General features: G+C 46.3%; 1 protein-coding gene across 11 annotated transcripts in view; it reads left to right on the forward strand.

The window, feature by feature from the left end:
* The window catches only part of Atxn7l1 (ataxin 7 like 1), a 227,567-nt gene that overhangs the window by 90,979 nt on the left and 116,906 nt on the right, over window positions 1–19,682 (forward strand). Inside the window, exon 4 of one of the 11 annotated variants that reach the window (XM_036205558.1) lies at window positions 11,167–12,352. The exons of the other annotated variants lie outside the window; for them this stretch is intronic. Within the exon in view, the coding sequence (XP_036061451.1) occupies window positions 11,167–11,252 (86 nt within the window). The 3' untranslated portion in view covers window positions 11,253–12,352. Of the gene's footprint in view, window positions 1–11,166; window positions 12,353–19,682 lie in introns of those variants that run through there. 11 annotated transcript variants of the gene reach the window in all.

Consider the following 19,682-nt stretch of genomic DNA (forward strand, 5'->3'; position numbering starts at 1 on the left):
AATTGGGGAATGCTGCCCAGGAGACACTTGGGAAATAAATAGGTCCAGGGGGAAATGCAAATGGGGAGAATGGCCGTGAAAGAACAGGTCAGCAATTTCAGTGATGAACCCACTTCCCACGGAACTAGTCATAATTTTGTTTCAGAGAAAGCAGCCATAGTCTTTGTCCTAGAGCACTGGAACTACAGACTGTTGTTGAAGATAGGGTTAGCACCCCTTGTTTGTTTATTGGCATCATCAGTGCTCAGCTTTCCTCCCCTGTGTTATTCCTTCCGGCTCTTCTCTGTAAGTGGCAGCCTCTAGTTAATTTACAGCCTTCTGAAGGGAGCCCTCTCTTACAGAAGGGAAGCTTCCTAACCAGAGGGCGGCGCGCATCCCAGTTAGCAACAAGCTTGCCTTGGCTCGGCCCTCACTCATTGGCCTACTTCACTGTCCGCTCTGGTGGTATCTAGTATTGTCCTTGGGGTAGCACTATTTTCAGGTCCATATTAGAGGAGCTTCTCAGTGCAAGTGGACAGAGGCTGGAAGATTCTACCACATCAGCCTAGCCCCTGCCATATTCTCAGAACCTGCGAGTTCACCACGTGGGACCCTAGAGTTTGTCAATAAGGAACCTCTTCTATGGCCAACCTTTGTTCCTTGAAGGGGATGACAGTGATGACAGAAGGAGAGAAAGGCTTAAAAGCCGGTGGTGAAGCCAGGAGCAGAGGGGGTGCTCCCTGAGAGGCACCCTGCTCTGTCTGCGTGGTGTATGAGAAACAAGACCTTCATTACCCAGTGCACATCCTGGAGAGCTTTGGGTGTTCCTTCTTGTCTTCTTTATCCACTCCTCACCCTTGTCTGCTCATCACGTACCTCCACTTATTCACAGAACTTGCAGGCTTGTCCTTGATACAATGTAATTCTGCATTCATCCTTTTTTAAAGCTTGGGTTTTTTTTTTTTCTCTTTCTCTCTGCACATATGTGTCTATGTATACATGTGTGCATGTGTGTGTGATGCTGTGAACCCTGGGCTTTGTGCTTACTGGGTAACCACTAAGATCCATGGACCTCCACCTTCAGCTGTGGTCTTTTTAATATTTCGCTCACTGTGGCTGGCACTGGAATTGTATTGGGTGGGCAGTATCTTCTTAGGCAGAAGCCATCCATCTGGTTTGGGTTGCTTGCAATAATTTCATGGGCAAGTACTCTCTTCTGTGAGGCATAGGATCCTATATTTTTCCTGTGTATACTTGTGCAGTTGTCTTAGTCAGTGTTCTGTTGCTGTGAAGAGACATCACAACCACAGCAACTCTTATAAAGGAAAGCATTTAGTTGGGGCTGGCTTACAGTTCAGAGGTTTAGTCCTTTATCATCATGGCAGGAAGCATGGTGGCGTGCAGACAGACATGGTACTGGAGGAGGATGAGAGGTCTACATCCAGATCCATAGGCATCAGAAAGAGAGAGAGCACTGGGGCTGGTTTGGGCTTCTGAAACCTCAAAGCCCACCCACAGTGACACACTTCCTCCTACAAGGCCACACCTGCTAATCCTTGTCAAGTAGTACCATTCCCTGATCTGTGAGCCTACGGCAGCCATTCCTATTCAAACCACCACAGCAGTAGGCCTCACTTATTTTTCAAAAGTTCTTACCTCTGTGAAAGAGCAAACCATACAATTTGTTAACCATAGTATTTTCTTGATTCTATGATGGTATAGTAAGATGCCCAGTTAGTTGAACAACCTCTTTCCCCAGGTGCCAGACTGGACACTCTGTCCAGCCAGCATTGGTTAAGACATACTGAGTAAATAGGACACAGTCTGGAGAATGTACCAAACACAGCTTGTGCTGTCGGACAAGGTTGTGATTAACTTATGCAAATCCCTTCTTTCTTCCTAGGAGTCAGGACTCTCCTCTTGAGCCAGAATTTAGTTCAGTGTCAAAATAGTGAAGTTATAATGATCTGAGAGTTTCCTGTTTCTTGTGATACAACTGATAAGTACCATGTAAACTAACCTGGCCCCATAGCAACTAGACCACACAGAACAAAATCACACTGCTGCCAACTGGTAGCTTAGGTGTGTGGTTTTAGTTTTCAATCATAAAACATAATTGGGGTGACCTTTGTATTGTCTTACTTTTTATGTCTAATTTGTGACGGCCCAAGAGTATTAACTATGTTATCCTATTTTTATGTATTGTATACTTCCTTAGAGGTTAGCAAGACCAGGGCCAGTTTCTATAAATGTCTCTGGTGTGATTGGAAAATTTGCACAGCTCTCACTTGGGCACAGGGTTCAGTATATTTATTATTTTATCCTCATCTTGTATATCCTCACCATATTTTTTGCCTACTCATACTACACTTTCTGGGAAGGGAGCTGTTAATCTCCTGTGGTGGTTGTAAAATGCCACTTTTTCCCTGTAACTCGGATGGCTTTGCTTTACAATTTTGAGGTGTCTGGTTAAGTGCATAAAGCCTGGTCAAATCTCTCTAGTGGTTGGTGTCTTTGTACCTATTGAATTGCCTTTGCTTCTGTTTTACCTGACCAACACTGCTATCCAACCAACTTTTGGTTAATAAGTGTTTGTCTTGTTTATCTCTTCCCACTCCTTTCTCTTCATTTTTTGATATTATTTTATTTTAGTTGTCTCTCCTATAGGCGATATATATCTAGCTTGAAAAGAGCCCCATCTGTTAATGTCTAGTAGGTGAGTTTTATCCATTTACATTTATTGTGATTGCTTGATATACTTGTACTTATTTCTTTTAATTTGTATTTGTTTATCTTGCTTTTCATCTGTCATTTCCTGATGTTTTAGATTTTATTTAAAATTTTCTATTTAGTGATCATTACAGTTCATCATGCATATTGAACTATAGCTTTTTTTTTCTAATAAAAACTAAAGTTACATAGAATCTGTCTTCTCAAAAAACACAGAAGTCTTTGCATACTTTACCACTTAGAATGAACTGCTAATTACAACCCAAAACACTGGGCTCATTGTCACAGTATTTACTTGTGGTGGGTTTGGAGACACAGTGATTAATGTGGAAGGCCTGAGCTTTTTGCTAATTCACTATGTTTTACACCTTGACTTATTTAGGACATTTCTCAAGTTTAGAGTGATATATTCATTCATTCCTGGCCCATAAAAACCCATCTCTCAAGTGGAACTCAGAATCCTGTGGTCCACTGCCAAGGGGCCTGTTTTCATAATACAATTTGTTATTGTCATGATTTCCAGGGGGATATCAGAAGGGCTTTTCCACCCTGGCACCTGTTACTTATACTAGTTTCTGAAGCCTGAATGCACATAGAGACCTATTCAGAATCTGGTTGGGATAGATCCTGACTGAATGACACTCCCTTGGGTGATACTGGTGCTCTTCCTCCACAGTCCTCACTTACAGGAACAAGGACTGGGATAATTAACTATAGTTAGGAAACTTGGGGGTTTACTTCTAGGCCAGAGTTCTCTGTTGCTTCTCAGGTCATCAGATACCAGAAAAAACTTTCTACAGTGGCTTGGGGTTTGGGGTAATTTTATTTCTGAAGGTCTCTATGCCTGGCAGAGTCCCCTGTATCACCCTTCCAGCCCAGTCCCACTGGCAGAAAGTGAGTGAGAGCCCATCCAGTGCCAAGACCTCGGTATCCATTCCACCCTGACCCTGCTGAGGTCAAATCTGTGTCCTGAAGATGGGATGCTACTGTTCAGTGCCCCGAGGAAGGGCCTGCTCAGGGCTGGGGCGGGCTGCCTGGTAATTTATGTTTAAGACAAGCTTTTAATAGAGACACACTTTTAAATAGTAACCAGGCAAAAGACCCTTCTGTTAACGGGTATCCATTTATAGGACTCAGCTGTTGAAGCTCAAGGGTAGCTTTAGGCTTACGTTTAATCTTCTGTATACTGTAATTTACAGCGGCGAGGAGAGCGCTGTATGTACAACTGTTTCAGTCATTCGCCGTGATAAATAGCGATTGCTCTTGGCGAAACAGAAATGCCGTCTCCACTTCCCACTTATGAATATTGAGTTGGCCCAGGCAGACTTATGCTGCACAAGTTTAAAGGGGAAATTCCCCAATTGATTACGTGGCCTCCTGGCCCCAACTGCCACTTGCTGCCACGTGCACCAAGTTGGGGTCTGGATCCAGGTGGCAGTGCACGTATGTTTTGGTGAACACTTCACAAAGTGTATGTGCCTGTCCCAAGTGCAAAGCCTGCTAAAGGCTACCACTTTACACTGAAAGCCAGGAACTGTTAAAGAGGTGGCATAGCTCATGGGCCGGAAGCCACCCGCTGGGATCAGGAAAGTATCTCCGGGGTGATAATCTGATGGGGGGCGCAACAAAAGAAGTGTGATTCTGTTGAATTCCTGAAGGTGAGATGATGTTAGTTAGGGAAAGGGAAATGAGTGGGAGGGGAAGAGAGTGAGATACACTTGAGAACTCCGAGCCATGTGTGACCTTCACCGAATCGCTTTGGTTCGGGCACTTCATGAGCTGCAGCTGAGTGGATGCATCATGCGTGTTCAAATAGGACATCCAGGTGGAATGACCCTCTTTGCCCAGAACTCTCAGGTCTGTCACCTGATCACCCTACACTCAGGCTTCCAGGAATCCCTGTCTCGGCCCCAATTCATTTCCTAATCTTTCGTCCCCAAAGAAACTGAAGGATATCCTTAGTCTGCGTCTTTGATTATCTCGTGTTTAGGAGTACCCATGATAAGCCAGGCACCAAGTGGGGGACCAGATCCCAGAACACATATGAGCTGCTGCCTGCTTTTGATGCTGTTGCATGGACTCTGTCTTCCATGGTCACACCCCCTGGTGCCACCTCCCAGCAGTGCCTCTGGAAAATAGCCACTTGTGTGTATCATGCTGCCTTTGGAAATTAAGCATCTCCCTTTAGGAGACCCTTACATTGCCACAGGATCTTGCTGTGTGCACACAAGCACTCTCCCACAGTTTGTGAGTTGGACTTACAGAAGGTCTTGGTGAAGTTACCAGGGAGTGGTAACTTTGCAGATTTTGAAGCTTTAAGAGAAAAATCAGAGACTAGAGTCACAGCATTAACAGAGGTAGAACTGGGACTGGAACTCATATCCCCGGACTCCCTCTCTCTATTACCATCTCTGTGTTTTGTACCAGAAATGCACAGCAAAAGCAAAAGCAATGTGCTTACTCTAGGAGGCAAAGCACCTTTAGGAAAGTTTTCACATTCTCAGTTTCTAATGCAGGACTTTCTAATGCAGTAAAGGAACACATTCTCTAGCTTATGCATCACCCCCTCCCAGGAAAGCTGAGCTCTCCGTAGTAACTATTAGAAATGCACTGCAGTGATTTAAGGCTGAAGAAAGCTCTAGTCTGCCTTAGGGGTTCTGATCTACCCCTTCATTTCCTAGCCTGAAGATTCCTTCAGAACCAAAGTCATGGCCATTTCAGCAGGCACTTCAGGCAGCTGCTTATGTTCTGCATGAGAATGAATTCAGTTCATTCACCATGCTGATTAGCTGCAACTGGGTGATGAGCAAAAGATGCAGACTGCCAAGTGAGTGCTCTGTGCATGTAAACCTACTAATGAGAAGGGGTTTGCAGAAAGCTAGGCATCAGCACCCCTGCCAGCAGAGCGTAGAGCTGCTAGTTAGTATTCTGAAGCCCCAGCACAAAAGCAGATACATCTTGATCTTGACAATGCTCCCATTCCCAGGCCTCAGATGAGTTTGTTAAATAGGAAGTTAAGAGGAAACAGTCCAGGGAGAGAATTGTATATAACAGACAGACATGGCAGTTTGAGACTCCATGAGCTTGCTGTGGCCTCCTGCCTCTGTTTGCCCATTTGTGGAATGGGTCCTGTGATCCAGCTCCAAGGTTATTATTAGAAATGATAAATCTGAAGTTGCCTTGGCATGTAGCTTGTGCTAAAAATATGCTTCACTGCCACGTGGAGAATAGGCATCTTTAGATGAAATATATAATGAGGTTAGATGGGAAGCATCGGTTGCTGCCTGCAGGAGCATGTCCAGAGACTGGCAGTGGGAAGGGAGGGGCCCGGTGCCAGGTTGGGGAAGGCAAATAGAGACCATTTATGAGGCTGTCTCTGGCTGCATGGTGGACTGCACAAACAAAACCAAATGGTATTCTGCAGTCTGGTTTGGATATGGGAATAGGAGCCTGGGATGAGTGTCTGTCTTCACACTGCAGGCTCTGTGTGAAGCCTGGCACCCCTGCATTCTAGAGGTTTGGAAGGAGAGGTGGGGGAGAGCCACAGTGTGTGAAGGGCATTAGGTTAGAGAGATGGGCACAGAATTAGGAAAGAAGTCTCCTAAGGGACTTCTGCCAATCTGCCAGCCTCTTGGTACCTCAGTTTTCTTATCTGCACAATGGGACTAATATAGCACCTGATTCGTAGAGGTGTTCAGGAAGACAGGGTAAGCAGATATAGGACTAGAGCATATAGCACTGGGGCATATGAACATGGTGAGGTCTTTGTCTGTTCTGATGGGTTCTCACACATGGTGGAGGTTGATACTTGGGTAGTGTGGCCAATAGAAGCTCATCTCTAGAGGCTTAAGATATGCAAGGTGTTCAACCTAGTCCCTGCAGACTTTAGATTTTTATGGCTGTAAATAAGTAAAAGCACCATGTTATTTCCAGATTGGGGAAGGAACAAGGGATATACATAGAATGATAAGCAGTCTCTGATGACCCACCAGCTGCCTAGAGAGGAGAGGTATGGGAGCTGTTTTGCTCTGATAAACCATACTGAAACCCCTTCTTGCCTTCAGAGATATTAGAAGATTAGGGGTGCCTGTGTTCCCAAAAGCAGATTCCAAGGGCCAGCATCCTGGACACTTATCTCAGACAGGTCAATTTTCCTCAGAGTTGTTGACTGACACTGCATTTCTCTGAGCCCTGAAATCCTGCAAGCAAGTCCCCCTTTATCTCCTTCTCCAGTAGAGAAAACTCCCTGCCATCTAGAACTCTTGCTTTATTCCCTGGTCCTCAGTCTGCAGTGTGAGGTGGGTCTGCCCTCTGCTGCACACATGGTTAGAAGTTGGCATTTCAGGCTCACAGAGCAAGTATCTTGCAGCCTATTGGTGAAAGGAGAAGCCCGTCATTTGCTGGAGGGTGTTTGCCACAAAGTGATCAAATAACGGGAAGAAATGTTGGCTCCGAGCACAAAGCCCAGTCCCGTTGGCAAGCACCCAGCCTGGACGGCTCCTTTAAAACCAGAAGCAATTTGTCATCTTTGATTCTCTTCCAGCACTGTCCCTGTCACAGGTAGATAAATGAGGTAGCATATGGGTGTCCAAACGCAAGAGCATCTCTTCCCAGCAGCCTTCTGTGTGAAGAGCACCTGTGGGGTGGTCCCTGGTTTCATGACTGTGGCCATAAGCAAATTTCTTCATTGCTTGTCCTATTTATGTGCAGGCAGGAAATGCTTTCTCAGAATCTCCCAGCCTCCAGTGCGCCATTGATAGGTATGTTTCTCGTTTCAGAACCCTGAAGTGAATCATCTGCTTGTGAGCTCAACATCTCGTGTCTGTAGTTCCACAGAATGCTACTAATCAAATCAATGTCTCAGCAAAAGCCAACAAGCATTCCTGAATTAAAAATAGAGAGGGGTTGGACTTTCTGTTTTAAAAAGCCTTGATTATGGAAAGCTGGTGGGTTAAGCGGATGTGCTTAAATTCCCTCCAGTTGCAACCTCTAGAGCAGCTTGAAAGACATCCAAAAGGTCTTCTGCTCAGCCTCCCATGGCTATGCAAAAGCACCGGGTTATTCTCAGGGAGATGCCAAGGCCTTCTGAGCTAGTTACTGATCTCTGGGTGACCAGTTGGTGACACCCCTGTAAGTGAAAGAGGGTTGTGTGATACAGGCAAGCCTTGTGCTCACACCAAAGGGCTGTGCATTGCTGGGCTGTTTGCACAAATGTGATCTCTCTGTACCTGAGTTTGCTGGCCCTGTCTCATGTGCTTCTGTTACTCATCTACTGTGTTTGCTCTGTCTGCTTTAGAACAGGGGAAGGGGGAGGGCATAAATGAGCCACAGGAAGCACACCAGTCACCTTGGCTATCAGATTTTATTTAGACTTGAGGAAAAAGAGGGGCAGACTCCCACTTCCTAGATAGTAGGGGGACGTCGACTGGTTTATGAAAAGAAGAACATATGCCATGGCGGTTTCTTAAAGCAGTCATGTATTTCAAGTGTACTAGATGCTGCAATCATGTGATCTTTTTCGTTTGTTTTGTTTTGAAGTCTAACAAGCTGAACCAGCTGTCCAAGCCGCAGTCACTGCCTGTAGAAAGGCTGTTTGTGTTGACAGGGTGATCCTAGGAGACACTCTTGGTGTGCCTCCTGTCCATTGAAAGAATTGCCCATGACTCCCAGGCCTTCCCCAACCTTGATAGGCTCTGTCCAGTAAAGGCCTCAGGAAGGCATTCCTTACTGTCTCGTCATTGCCCTGGAGCCCAGTGGCTGACATAGTAGGCCCTCTGTCACTGTCTCTGGAGCGCATGAATGGTGAGTGAATAATTGAATGTCTGATCCTTTCAGCTGTGCTGCTCACCCCCAGACATCCATCAGAGTTGATCTAGTGGGAGTCAGTCCCCGGTCCCCACACTGATTGTCTTCCATGGCCTGGGCTATGAACATGTGCCTAGCAGGTCCCCGAGACAGTGGTGCCTCTGGCTTCAAACCCACGCGTTAGGACACTGCAGCAAGGTGTTTCACCACTCATGTGCCATCTGCCCCTTCCCAGGTCCTCCCAGGCAATGCCTGTTGACACCTGAGTTTGTCTCTCAGAACAGAGGTAGATTTTGTAAAAAGAAATTCTGGGGATTTCATCAAATGGAAAATCATCTTGGTTTTTAGTGTTGTTGTTTGTTTTTGTTTTGTTTTGCTTTTTTCTTTTAATCAGAAAATACATCTAGTGGATTGGAGATGTAGCTCAGTTTACAAAGTGCTTGTCTAGCATGCACAAGGCTCTGGGTTCAATCTGAGCGCTGCATTAACTGTGTGTGATGGCACATGCCTATCTTCTTAGTACTTAGGATGTGGAGGCAGGAGGATCAGAATTTCAAGGTCATCTTCCACTATATTTTATGTTTGAGGCTGGCCTAGGAAACACACACACACTCACAGGGTGGGGATGACAAGCACAGACTGCATTCCCCCCATGGTATACTATAGGAGATGGAGATCCAGGCTGCCACTTCCCTCATGGCAGTCTGTGCTGGAGTACAGTGGTACACCTTGCAGCATGTAAGCCCAATTACATCTCCATCCAATTTTGGAACCCCTATCCTATGTCAAATGTGTTTAACTGCAAAGTCAAAACAAGATGTGACCTTTCTTGGACACTGCACATGAGCAGAAAGGATACAGGAGATGAGTGAGTAATAATGAAAGGGAACATGTTGTTTACACAGCTCTTCATCTGGCTGTGGGCTTGGCTGATGTCATTTGGCCCAGGATTCCGAAACAAGAGGGAGTTTCATGGCTCAAAGAAGGCTACCCTCTACAGTCTTTCTCCTAATACCAAATGTCACTCAGGATGGCAGGCAAGGAGGTGGGGTTCCCAGCCCAGGCCTCAGGGAACTCTTCCCTTATCTTTTTTCATAGGGAGACTGTGGGGATGTATGGACACATTGGAGAGGCCAGGAACAGGTCAATCAGGAGTACTACAAAGACCAGGCTCCCTAAGCATATAGGAGATGATGTCATTGGGGACCTTCCTCTGCAGTAGACAGTGTGTATGAGTAACCTATTGCTGTATAACAAACATTCTCAACATTTAGTAGTGTGGAATGATGAAAATATGTGGTCTTGAAGACTTCTTTAGGTCCGAGAGTTAGGTGGTCCTGGCTCCAGGTCTCTCATGAGGTCGCAATCAAGCTATCAGCTGAAGACATGACCGAAGTTGAGGACTTGTTCCCTGATGGCTCACTTCCCTGGCTACAAGCTGGAAGCCTCAGTTCCTTGCTCTCAGAACCTCAAGCCTCCCCACATAACTCTTGAGCAGAGAGAGAAAGCCTCAGGACTGACACACTGCCACTTTGCTTTTGTGTGTTTGTTGGAAATGATTCTGTATCTACAGCATGCACACATGGTGGGGGCAATTAAGCGCTGTGTCCCAAGGGAAAGAGTATCTCCTGAGCAAGGGGCCCCTTCATCCATATCTTGCCAGGCTCAGAATCTCAGAACAGTAAGTAGGGCTTTTGGCATAAAGGCGAAGGGACTGTGGTCCTTGGCACATGTGGCTTCAACCTAGTGAGAAGAAGGGAGCTAGAAACTGTAGGACCCCTTTTTCCTCCTGTCTTATGTAGAAGGTGATTTACTGAGAGGGAGCTGAAGCTGCTTGTGAGTGCCTGGTTTGTTCCTGAGGAGGAAAGAGCAACAGGCAGCATCAGGCCCACCCCCTCCAGTGCTCAGAAGGGCAGGAACTCTAACACAGAAGGTGTTTGGAATAAGAGGGATTTCTATCTTGGGGAGGAGGATATCTTTTAGGAGGTTGACTCAGTCTCAGGATGACCTGCAATAAACCCTTTGCAGCAAGGTCCCCGAGTCCTACTGAGAGCTTTTCCCATGTTGGGAGGGATCCACCCTAGCAGCAGTGCTCTGAGGACACGGAGCCATTGGTGGCCATACTTTTCTGTGTCTCTCTTATCTCCCCATCATCCCTAGGGAATAAGCTAATCAAACTCACTGATGGTTTTATACTGGGAAGGAGATAGCTAATAACTTGGGTGACAAGTATTAGAATACAATGTGATGTGGATAAATTGGGTCCATGAATTAAGAGCTATAAAATGAGATTTCATCACAGCATGAATAATGGGGCCTGTGGAAAGGATTAATCAAATACCCCATTAGAAGGTATAGGAATTCCAGTCAGACCGCCCTGTTTAATTACACTCCTGCCCCTCTCCCCCCCCCCCCCCCCCCCCCCCCAAATGACTTTCTGCTAGGAAAAGTATGGAAACGAGCTTAGAGGAAGTAACAGGAACTAGGACATGCGTTTTGCTAGAACCTGATCATGAAGACAGATGTAAGCGACCAGTGTTTAATGTGGTGGGGGAAGGCAATTGGCATGAGCAATCATTGACTAATGTAATTTCCAGAGGCGACCTATTGATACCATTCAGCAAATGCCAACAAAGCATTTACTTTCCAAAGGGAGGAAGCAAGACAGCAAGAGAAATGCAAGCGTCCCCTGGAGTGGAGCAGAGAGCCGCCAAGCCCTAGAGCAGCGTCAGGTGTGAGCATGCGCAGTGCAGAAGACACGCACCGCTTCCGAAAGACCGTGCAGGACTGGCTTTGTCTGCGGAAGGCTTCCTGGAAGAGGAGACTCCGGCAGAGAGCCCTGAATTGTGGACAAGCTTCCATGCACTCCGAATTCGTGAGCACACTCTGGTGACAGGGTCTAGAGAGGAAGTGGGCTTGAGCAGAGCAGGGGGCACCTGTGGGGCTCTTCTCCATTTCCACCACCACCACCACCCCCCAGGTCCAAGCCTCCACCACGTCTCACCTGGACAACTGCCAACGCCTTCCAGCTGTTCCCCGCCTCCTCTCTTGCTCTTCTACAGCCCATTCTGCACACCAAAGTCAGGATCCAAATCAAAGTGATCATGTCATTCTCTTGATTATAGCTTTCCGTTGCTCTTGAATTAAAACCAGAAACCATTACCATGGCTTCAAGGTCTGTGTGGTCTGAACCACAGCCTTTGCCGGGCTCCCTTTCATATGCCAGTGCATCTGGCCTGCAGTTTTCAGCACATTGGGTCCTCCTGCCACAGGGCCTTTGCACATGCTTCTCCTTCCCTAAAGATGGTTTCCTTTCATCCTCTCTTCCCCAAACTCTGACTCATCCTTCAGAGTACATCTTAATGATTACTTCTTCTTGGAAACTTCCCTAATTTTCACATCCAGACTAGTTTTCCCTCAAGTGTTGAAAACAAATATTTATTGTGTGAACATATGTTTTAATGTCTGTTTCCCTAAGTACAACACAGGTTCTGTGAGGGCAGAAACTCAGTGTTTACAGCCTCAGAGCCTTTATGTGTTGATTGGATCATGGCATTTAGTTAGTAACAACTAGACAAGTAGAGAAATTACACAGACCAGTTTCTCAAAGAGCACTATTATGAATTTTTAACAGAATGAAAACCTGAATTTCTGTCCAGACCCTGACACCTGCTGGCTTTGTTGTTTTAGTGATAGAATCTATATCCTTGTCTATAAACCCATGATACTAACAGCCCCCTCATATGGTCACTGTGATAATTTCATGAAATAATGTATACAAAAGCATTGTTGACTGTAAAAAACAGATATAAATATATGTTGTCACTCTCTAAATGTCTGTACACTGAGTCCTTCTCAAATGTGTATTGAATGGATGGTGGTTAAATGGATGGGTCAATTGTAGGTGGATGGATAGATGGCTGGGTGGCTGGGTAGATAAACAGATGGGGGTGGGTGGTGGGGGGGTGGGTGGATGGATGGACAGGTAGATAGATGGACAGATGAACAGTTAAGGAGCTAGTGCAGGTGAGCCAGGTAGACTTGAAGGAGAGGGAGGGACTAGTGGACCTAGCCCCATACCCCATGTTGAGGGGATAGGCAGGGAATGTGATGCTGAAAACCACTGAGCCCCGGCAGAAGGAAGTCACTGGTGGTCACCTCAGGGCCACTGCTCTTCAGCCCCTTCCAGTCTGTGCTGCCAATGACATGCCTTCTTTATAGTTTAATCACTTTACCGATTTTTGTCTTTGGGGGAGAAATCAAATTGATTTGCACATACAGCAAAATCGGTGCAATTCCTCCAGCTGCTGCCAGCGGGTGCTGACAGGTGAAGAAGCGGATGTCTGAGGATAAGAAAATGCACTAAACATTCATTTTAATAGGGCCTAGAATCCTTCCTTATTTAATAAATTGCCATGGATAATTGGTTTCAGTTTCAAAAGTGGTTTCATCTTTAACTCCCTCTGTTCTGGTAGGATTAAGGCCTGTGGGAACAGACATGGATTTGCTGTGTGAGACCCTGTCACACACAAATCTTTAAGTTTTTTGATTTTTTTCCTTCTTGGCCACATCCTGCTCCCCACCACTGCCACTTTACTGGGGTAAGTCTCGTGTATATCATGGCTGAAGTTCCAGCCCTTTTGATTGGCCACTCTGCCTATGCGGAGGCCCAAACACCTGGTCTAGCCAGTGTTTGTGAAGGCTTTGAGAATAAGTGGCTGGACATTCGCCCACATCTGACATCTCGTGGATGACTCTAAGAAGCATATGACAAATACATGAGATCTCTTGGCCATTTGAACATTCCTCTTCACCCCAGGACTCCAAATATGGTTGGTTATATTAGGTACTGGTGTGTGTGGGAGGGTGGTTGGTGGTGGTGGTGGTGAAGAACAGACTAGAGGAAAATGCTGCCAAATACTTTATTTCCACATAGAAATTGATAGTATAGGATGTGGATTGATGAGTATCTTCATCCTTTTTCTATAGTTATAACAAATACCTGGATCTGGGTACCTTGTATAGCTCACAGTTTTGGAGGCTGAACACTCAAGACCAAGCAACTTCAGTTGTTTGGTTTCTTGTTAAGGATTTCTGGGGATATCACCATTTGATTGACAAACGGGGAAGGAAACAGGAACATGCAAAGGGACCAAGCATGTGGGGCATTCTTGCTTCATAATCCACTCTCCCTGCCTGAGAGTAACATTAATCTTCCTAGGGCAGTGACCCATGGCATAATTGCCTTTCACTGGGATCCAAACTGAACCGAAAAAAAAAAAAAAATAGCTGACTTCAATGAGGCTTTTAAATGTGTTGGAGTAACCCTTGGTCTTCAGCAAGGATTGCTTAAGAGCGTGTGGCTGATTTAAGGATAGAATCATATGTGTCTCCATCTTCTCCACATCTCCCAGATCAAGGACTCTCCTTGACAGACAGCCTGTGTTCAAACAATCGGTCTTAGAGTAGTTGCCTTTGAACTGAAGTGTATGAAGCCCTGGCACAGTAGCACATTCCTAGTGTAGGCCAAAGCACAGCAGGCTAGGGACTACTCTGGGGTTGCATGGTGGGGCACAGGATTGGGATGTAACTCCTGACTGGTCCTCATAGTCTACTGAAGGAACAGATGCAGCACTCTGGAATCCTTCCATTATTCAGAAACAGGAAGCCAAACCTCCAGTTTCAGGCAGAAGAAAGTAACCACTCAGATCTTCCAGAACCAGGCTTGGAGCTGGGTTCCCAGCACAGCTCACCTTGGCTAACTCTGGCTCTACTTGAGCTTACACCTTTTGGTGGATGGAAAATGAGTATCTCATGCTTTTCCAGAGAGGTTGCGTGAGGATTAAACGCCTTACCGCATGCAGCACTCTTAGCCCAGCTCGCTAGGCGTGAGAAGTGAGCTGATAGAAGCAGTAATAGGTTTATTCCCCCTGATAAGCCCTGGATTCCCTGCAGACATCACTGCTGGGCTCAGAGACAGGATTGGAGAGGGTTTGGAGAAGGGATGGGAAGAGGGCAGGGAGAGGAAAGGGCTCAGAGAACTCTGGAATTCCTGGTGAGCTGGATGGAGGCTGCTCCTAGAAGGGGAGAGAAGTGCCTGGACCTGAACATCTCCCAGCCCAGGTAGAGCAGGCAGTGCCAGGAAGCGCTTACCACATCTTTCAGAACGGTGAGAGAGCCTTTGAGAGATAGCCGTCCTTTCAGTGAACAGGAATAGAGATTAATTTGGCTTTGAGAATTTTAAATGCACACATTGTAATCATTGGCTGTACCCTAGAGCATTGTAAAATTGGGGTTGGAAATCTTTTACCATCTACGCCCTTAGAGCAGGAACTCAGTCTTGCAAGCAGATTTTTAAAACTCTTGAGCCCAAGAAAGAAATCGTCTGCCTGTCAAATTTGCATTTAGTGCCTCCCCCCCTGCTCCTCCTGCCCCACCTTTCTCTGCTGTGGGCTGGCAGGAAACCTTGCAAGCCTGGTTTCTTTTACATTTTCCTTGGGAGAACCAAGGAAGGAAATGAGAACAGAGCACTGGCCTGTGACCATTTCAAATAGTCCCTAGTTGTGATATCCCTCCCTGGTTGTTGTAGGTTCTACCTTGCTCACACTACTAATCTTGTAATACAATTTTGAATATAATTTCAGTAGCCTATTGAATTTGTAAAGAACCTTAACGGTTGCATCCTTTCTGATCAAATTCCTGGTTTGGATCTCTTTGTCCCCTCTGCAAATCAGAATCCACCCTATGCATGCTTAATTTTAAATGGTAAAAGCCTCTACTGCCTAGTGGGACATAAGTCATTTATTGTGTCCACTGTGTGGATGCCATGGTTAGTAATATATAACCCTGTGCTTATTAAGGGTGTCTAGAGGTCACCATTAAGTAGATGGGCTCTTTATTAAGTCAATATTTGATAAGACCTTTCAAAAGTGCTGATAATTGTGTTTGTGGGACTACCTGCTGAGATTAGAGAAAGGAGGAAATCTGAAGGCTTACTTTTCTTCCTCCAGACCCTAAGCAAATTTATAATCCATATGTTTGGTGAGTCTGGTTAGTGGTTTAGATTCTGTAGGTTCCTGCTACATTAGCCTCTTTTTATTATGTAATCATGTTTGATGCAGCCTAATGTATACAGTCCTGGACCCTGGAGCGTTGTGTGAGCCAACACTCATTACAGATGTGTTCCCACTGGAGCAGACTTTACTGAGGACTTCACAGTCTTCCCCTGGCCACTTCTAATTGCAGAAAGTATCTCACTCGCTCACACACAGACACACACAGACACACAGACATACACCCCACCAGTGCCACAGAAGATCCTCTGACCTTGCTTTTCTCCCTGCCTTGTTATCACTGTTTTGAAGGATCTCTTGGCCCACACAGTCATGAGAAAACAATGACCATGGGTTGTATCATCCTGAGGAACATGGCTGAGAAACAGGATGGTTTTCAGGTGATATTAGAATTAAAATTGAATGTGCATGGCCATATTGGAAACTTCAGGTTAGATAGCACAGTCTTTAATAGATCGATGTTATGAGGAAAGAAAGAGATGATGAGGGATAGGCATGTAAAGAGCTTTGTGTGGTGGTCCAGGCTGTTTATTCCAGCTCTCAAGAGGCTGAAGGAGGAAAGCTGGTGGGAATTGCCGGTCAAAAGTGGCCCAGTGTCTAAGGCTCTGCCCCTGGGTGGCCATGTCTGAGGCAACATGAACTTTTAAGTGGCTCCTTCAGAGGGAGGATCTGGCTGCTAGTGTCACACTCTGTCCTAGGGGATTGGTCCAGTTCTGTTCCTTCAATTGAATAGCTCATGGAGGTGTCTGCCCAATATGTCCCTTTGTTCTGGGTGATTCCTCAGTGCCTCCACTTTATTTCCCCAAGGTTTGCTTTTATGGAGTCCTTCTGGGGATCTCATGGCCTCTCTTTTAAGAATTTTGGCTTTGGGAGTGGCATCATAGAATAAAAACCTTCTCTCTTCTCTCACTGAGAGAGTTGTAAACTCATCTGGAAGCTCCCCAGTGGGCTTTCTCAGCTGTTGAGATCAGGCCTGAGGAGAAAGAAGCCTGTGCATGGGACTCCTCTGAGCTGTGGCTGCCGTAACCGGCTCTGTTCCTGGCTCACTGTGTGGTGATTTCTTCAGCCTGCACTGCTCCCTTGCTAAGGCAGAACAAGACCTCGGACTTCCTCCTGCTCACCGCCATAGCTCTTGGACTTTGACGTTCATCTTTAGCATGAGATTTGCTGGGGACTCATTCTTGCCGACAGAATCTACTTCCTCTTCTTCTCTTGTCACCCAAAATGCCAGGCTGCAAGGAGCAGCTATCCTGAGGCTGTGGCTTTCATGTCTCCTCTGGAACTGCCCTCCCTCCAGCTTGGGCAGTCCCTATAAGGCCTTCCTCCCCATTAGATGAAGACCCACTGAGGACATTTCAGTGGGGAGTCAGGTCACAATGAGGCCGTTGGAAACCTGGAGTGGCCCACAGGGAAGGCCTCAAAGGGGAAGGGCAGAAGTTTCACCCTTTCTTTTACTTCTTATCATGGATCTGAACTTACTAATATTTTTCAGTTGAAGTCTAGAATCCCACAAAAGTGCAACATGTGGCGCTTCCACTGAGCTGCCCGGAGGATGTTCTCTCTTCAGAGCGCATGCCTGACCCCACACCCATTTAGGAATAAATGCAGATCAATAGAGGCATGCTCTGGTTTTGCCATCATTCAATTCTCATAGTAAGTAATCAAATCAGTAAATATGTGTTGGTTAGAAATGAAACCCTTAAAACAAATGAAACCCTTAAACAAGGGACAAGACTGGCAAGCACCATGCAAACTGACCAAGGTGGGTAGCAAAGAATCATCCTCTCTCACTCTGCATTGTCCTGAGGGCGTTTGGTCATCTCATCCTCAACACTGAAGGTTGACCCTTCCACTCTGTGCCTCCCTTTCTTGACAAGAAAGCCAATCAATATGCACCACTCAAAAGGAAACAGCCCGGCACATAGTCTCCCTTCTGCACAACACTCTGGGCCTGGAAGTGTCTCTCCACACTCTTGCTCAATTGAACTGCGCACAGTCCCATGAACTAGAGGAGGCATTCGAGGCTGATAATGGGCAAAGTGGCATTTGAGGAGCAGAAATTTAAAACCTGGGGCTTGGAGCACACTTCCTCCACCACACTTCCTCCTAGTCCCTGTTGGAGATGAGGTAAAGAGAATGAAGATTCAGTGCCCACACTCACAAGGCTTATTATCTGTTATAGGCAGGGTCTACCTACAGCTCCACGAAAGACTTTCTGTTGTGGGTCTTAAAAGTATTCTCTCTGCAGAAACAGCATTCAGAATGGGGTGATGGCACTGTGCTGCTTTCTGCTGTAATAGAGAGGAGATGGGGACATCAGCAGCAGAAAACCAAGCTCAAAACTGTTATAGTAGTTCAGCCTTGGGACCCCAACATTTAGGAGGGAAAGGTCAGAGGATCAGGACTTTGAGGGCAGCCTGGGATACGTGGGACTGTATTTCAAAAAGCCAAAAGGGGTGTGTGTGTGTGTGTGTGTGTGTGTGTGTGTGTGTGAGAGAGAGAGAGAGAGAGAGAGAGAGAGAGAGAGAGAGAGAGAGAGAGAGAGAAGGAGGTAGTCTAAGTTCATTCCAAAGGCCTTGTTTTAAATTTTTTGGATTTATTTAATGTGTGTGTTTTGCCTGCATGTATGTGTGTGTGTTCTAAGTATGTACCCAGTATCTGCAAAAGTCAAAAGAAAGCATAAGATCCCCTAAAACTGGAGTTTTAGATGGTTCCGAGCCACACCTATGGGTACTTGGGTCCTCTGCAAGAGCATCAAGTGTTCTTAACTGCTGAGCCATCTCTTCAGCCCCCGCCCCCCCCACCCAGGCTTTTTTTTTTTTTTTTAAATCATGTCAATCTCATCTTTCAGCAGACCTCATTGGAAATGTCCTCACCAGGGCTGAGGAGATGACTCAGTGAGTAAAGGCACTTGCCTGGAAGGGATGAAGACCAGAGTTTGGACCAACACCATGTAAATGCTGGGTGGACACAGGTTCCTACCATGCTTCTTCCTCCACTGTTTCCCATCTATTCTCTCAGCTGATGTTGTTATTAACACAACAGAGCTGGCTTGATCCAGGACTGATTGAGGCAGAGGAAGGCAACACGACCTGCCCAAGGTCCCATGACAAACTCCTGTCAGCACTGGAACTTGGTTCAGAGTCCTGCCCAGCCCTGCCCTTTCCGCTTCCTGTGCTATGATGGCTCCACAATGGCTTCTCTTCCAGCCATCTTTGCAGACTCAGCAGTTGCAGCTCAGCCACCTGTGGGCCTGCAGCACAAGCTCGCACCAGCTCTGCTGCTATTCTGCAGCAGTTCAATGTGTGATGACCACTTTGCTGTATATAATCACTTAATTAGTTTGTGCCTACAAGAAAGAGCTGCTTCATTTAGAAGCTTAACAGTGAAAATGCCCGAGTTATTTACCACAGTCTTGATGGCATCAAGATGACTGTAGAATTTTCTACTCCTTGTTCTTAATCCACTTAGCACAGGGCACCAGGAATCAGTCATACAGGGTACAGGTGCTGTGCTGAGGACTGCAGGGGGCTGTGGCTGCATTAGCTATGAGACACAGGCAGTTGGGGAAGGCAGGACCGTGGGAAACAACCTGTAAGGTTGGTATGTGTACAAGGTCTGCCACACTGGAAAAGGGAAAGGAGAGACAAGCAGGACATGTGACACTCCAAAGACCCAGTAGAACTGATCCTCTAGGGACCCAGCTGAAGTCAGTAGTGAGGTTCGCATCTGCTTTTCAAATGACAGAGCTTCTTAGTCACAGCTGCACGTTGGAGGAGACTGGGAAGACAGAGTGCCACCATGTTCTAATGTGGGACCCAGAAGGAAACCCAGTGGCCATGGGGCAAGACTGCTGCATTTCCCAGAATTCCCTGCTCTGCAGGTTGCTAACCTAAATAAGCCGCAGAAGAACTTCTCAGGAGAACTAGAGATGGAGAGGAGCTGTGGTCACTTTACCACATGTGTCTTGTCACTTAGCTGACTGCTGTGACTGAAGCTGCTCTGTCTCCTTCTGGAATCTTCTTCAGCTTCAACCTCTAGGCATGCTTATCATGCTCTGTGGAACTGCCAGAGGATTTGCCTATCAAGGTCAAA

Source organism: Onychomys torridus, chromosome 14 (assembly GCF_903995425.1).
Source record: "Onychomys torridus chromosome 14, mOncTor1.1, whole genome shotgun sequence".
Classification (NCBI taxonomy): Eukaryota; Metazoa; Chordata; class Mammalia; order Rodentia; family Cricetidae; genus Onychomys; species Onychomys torridus.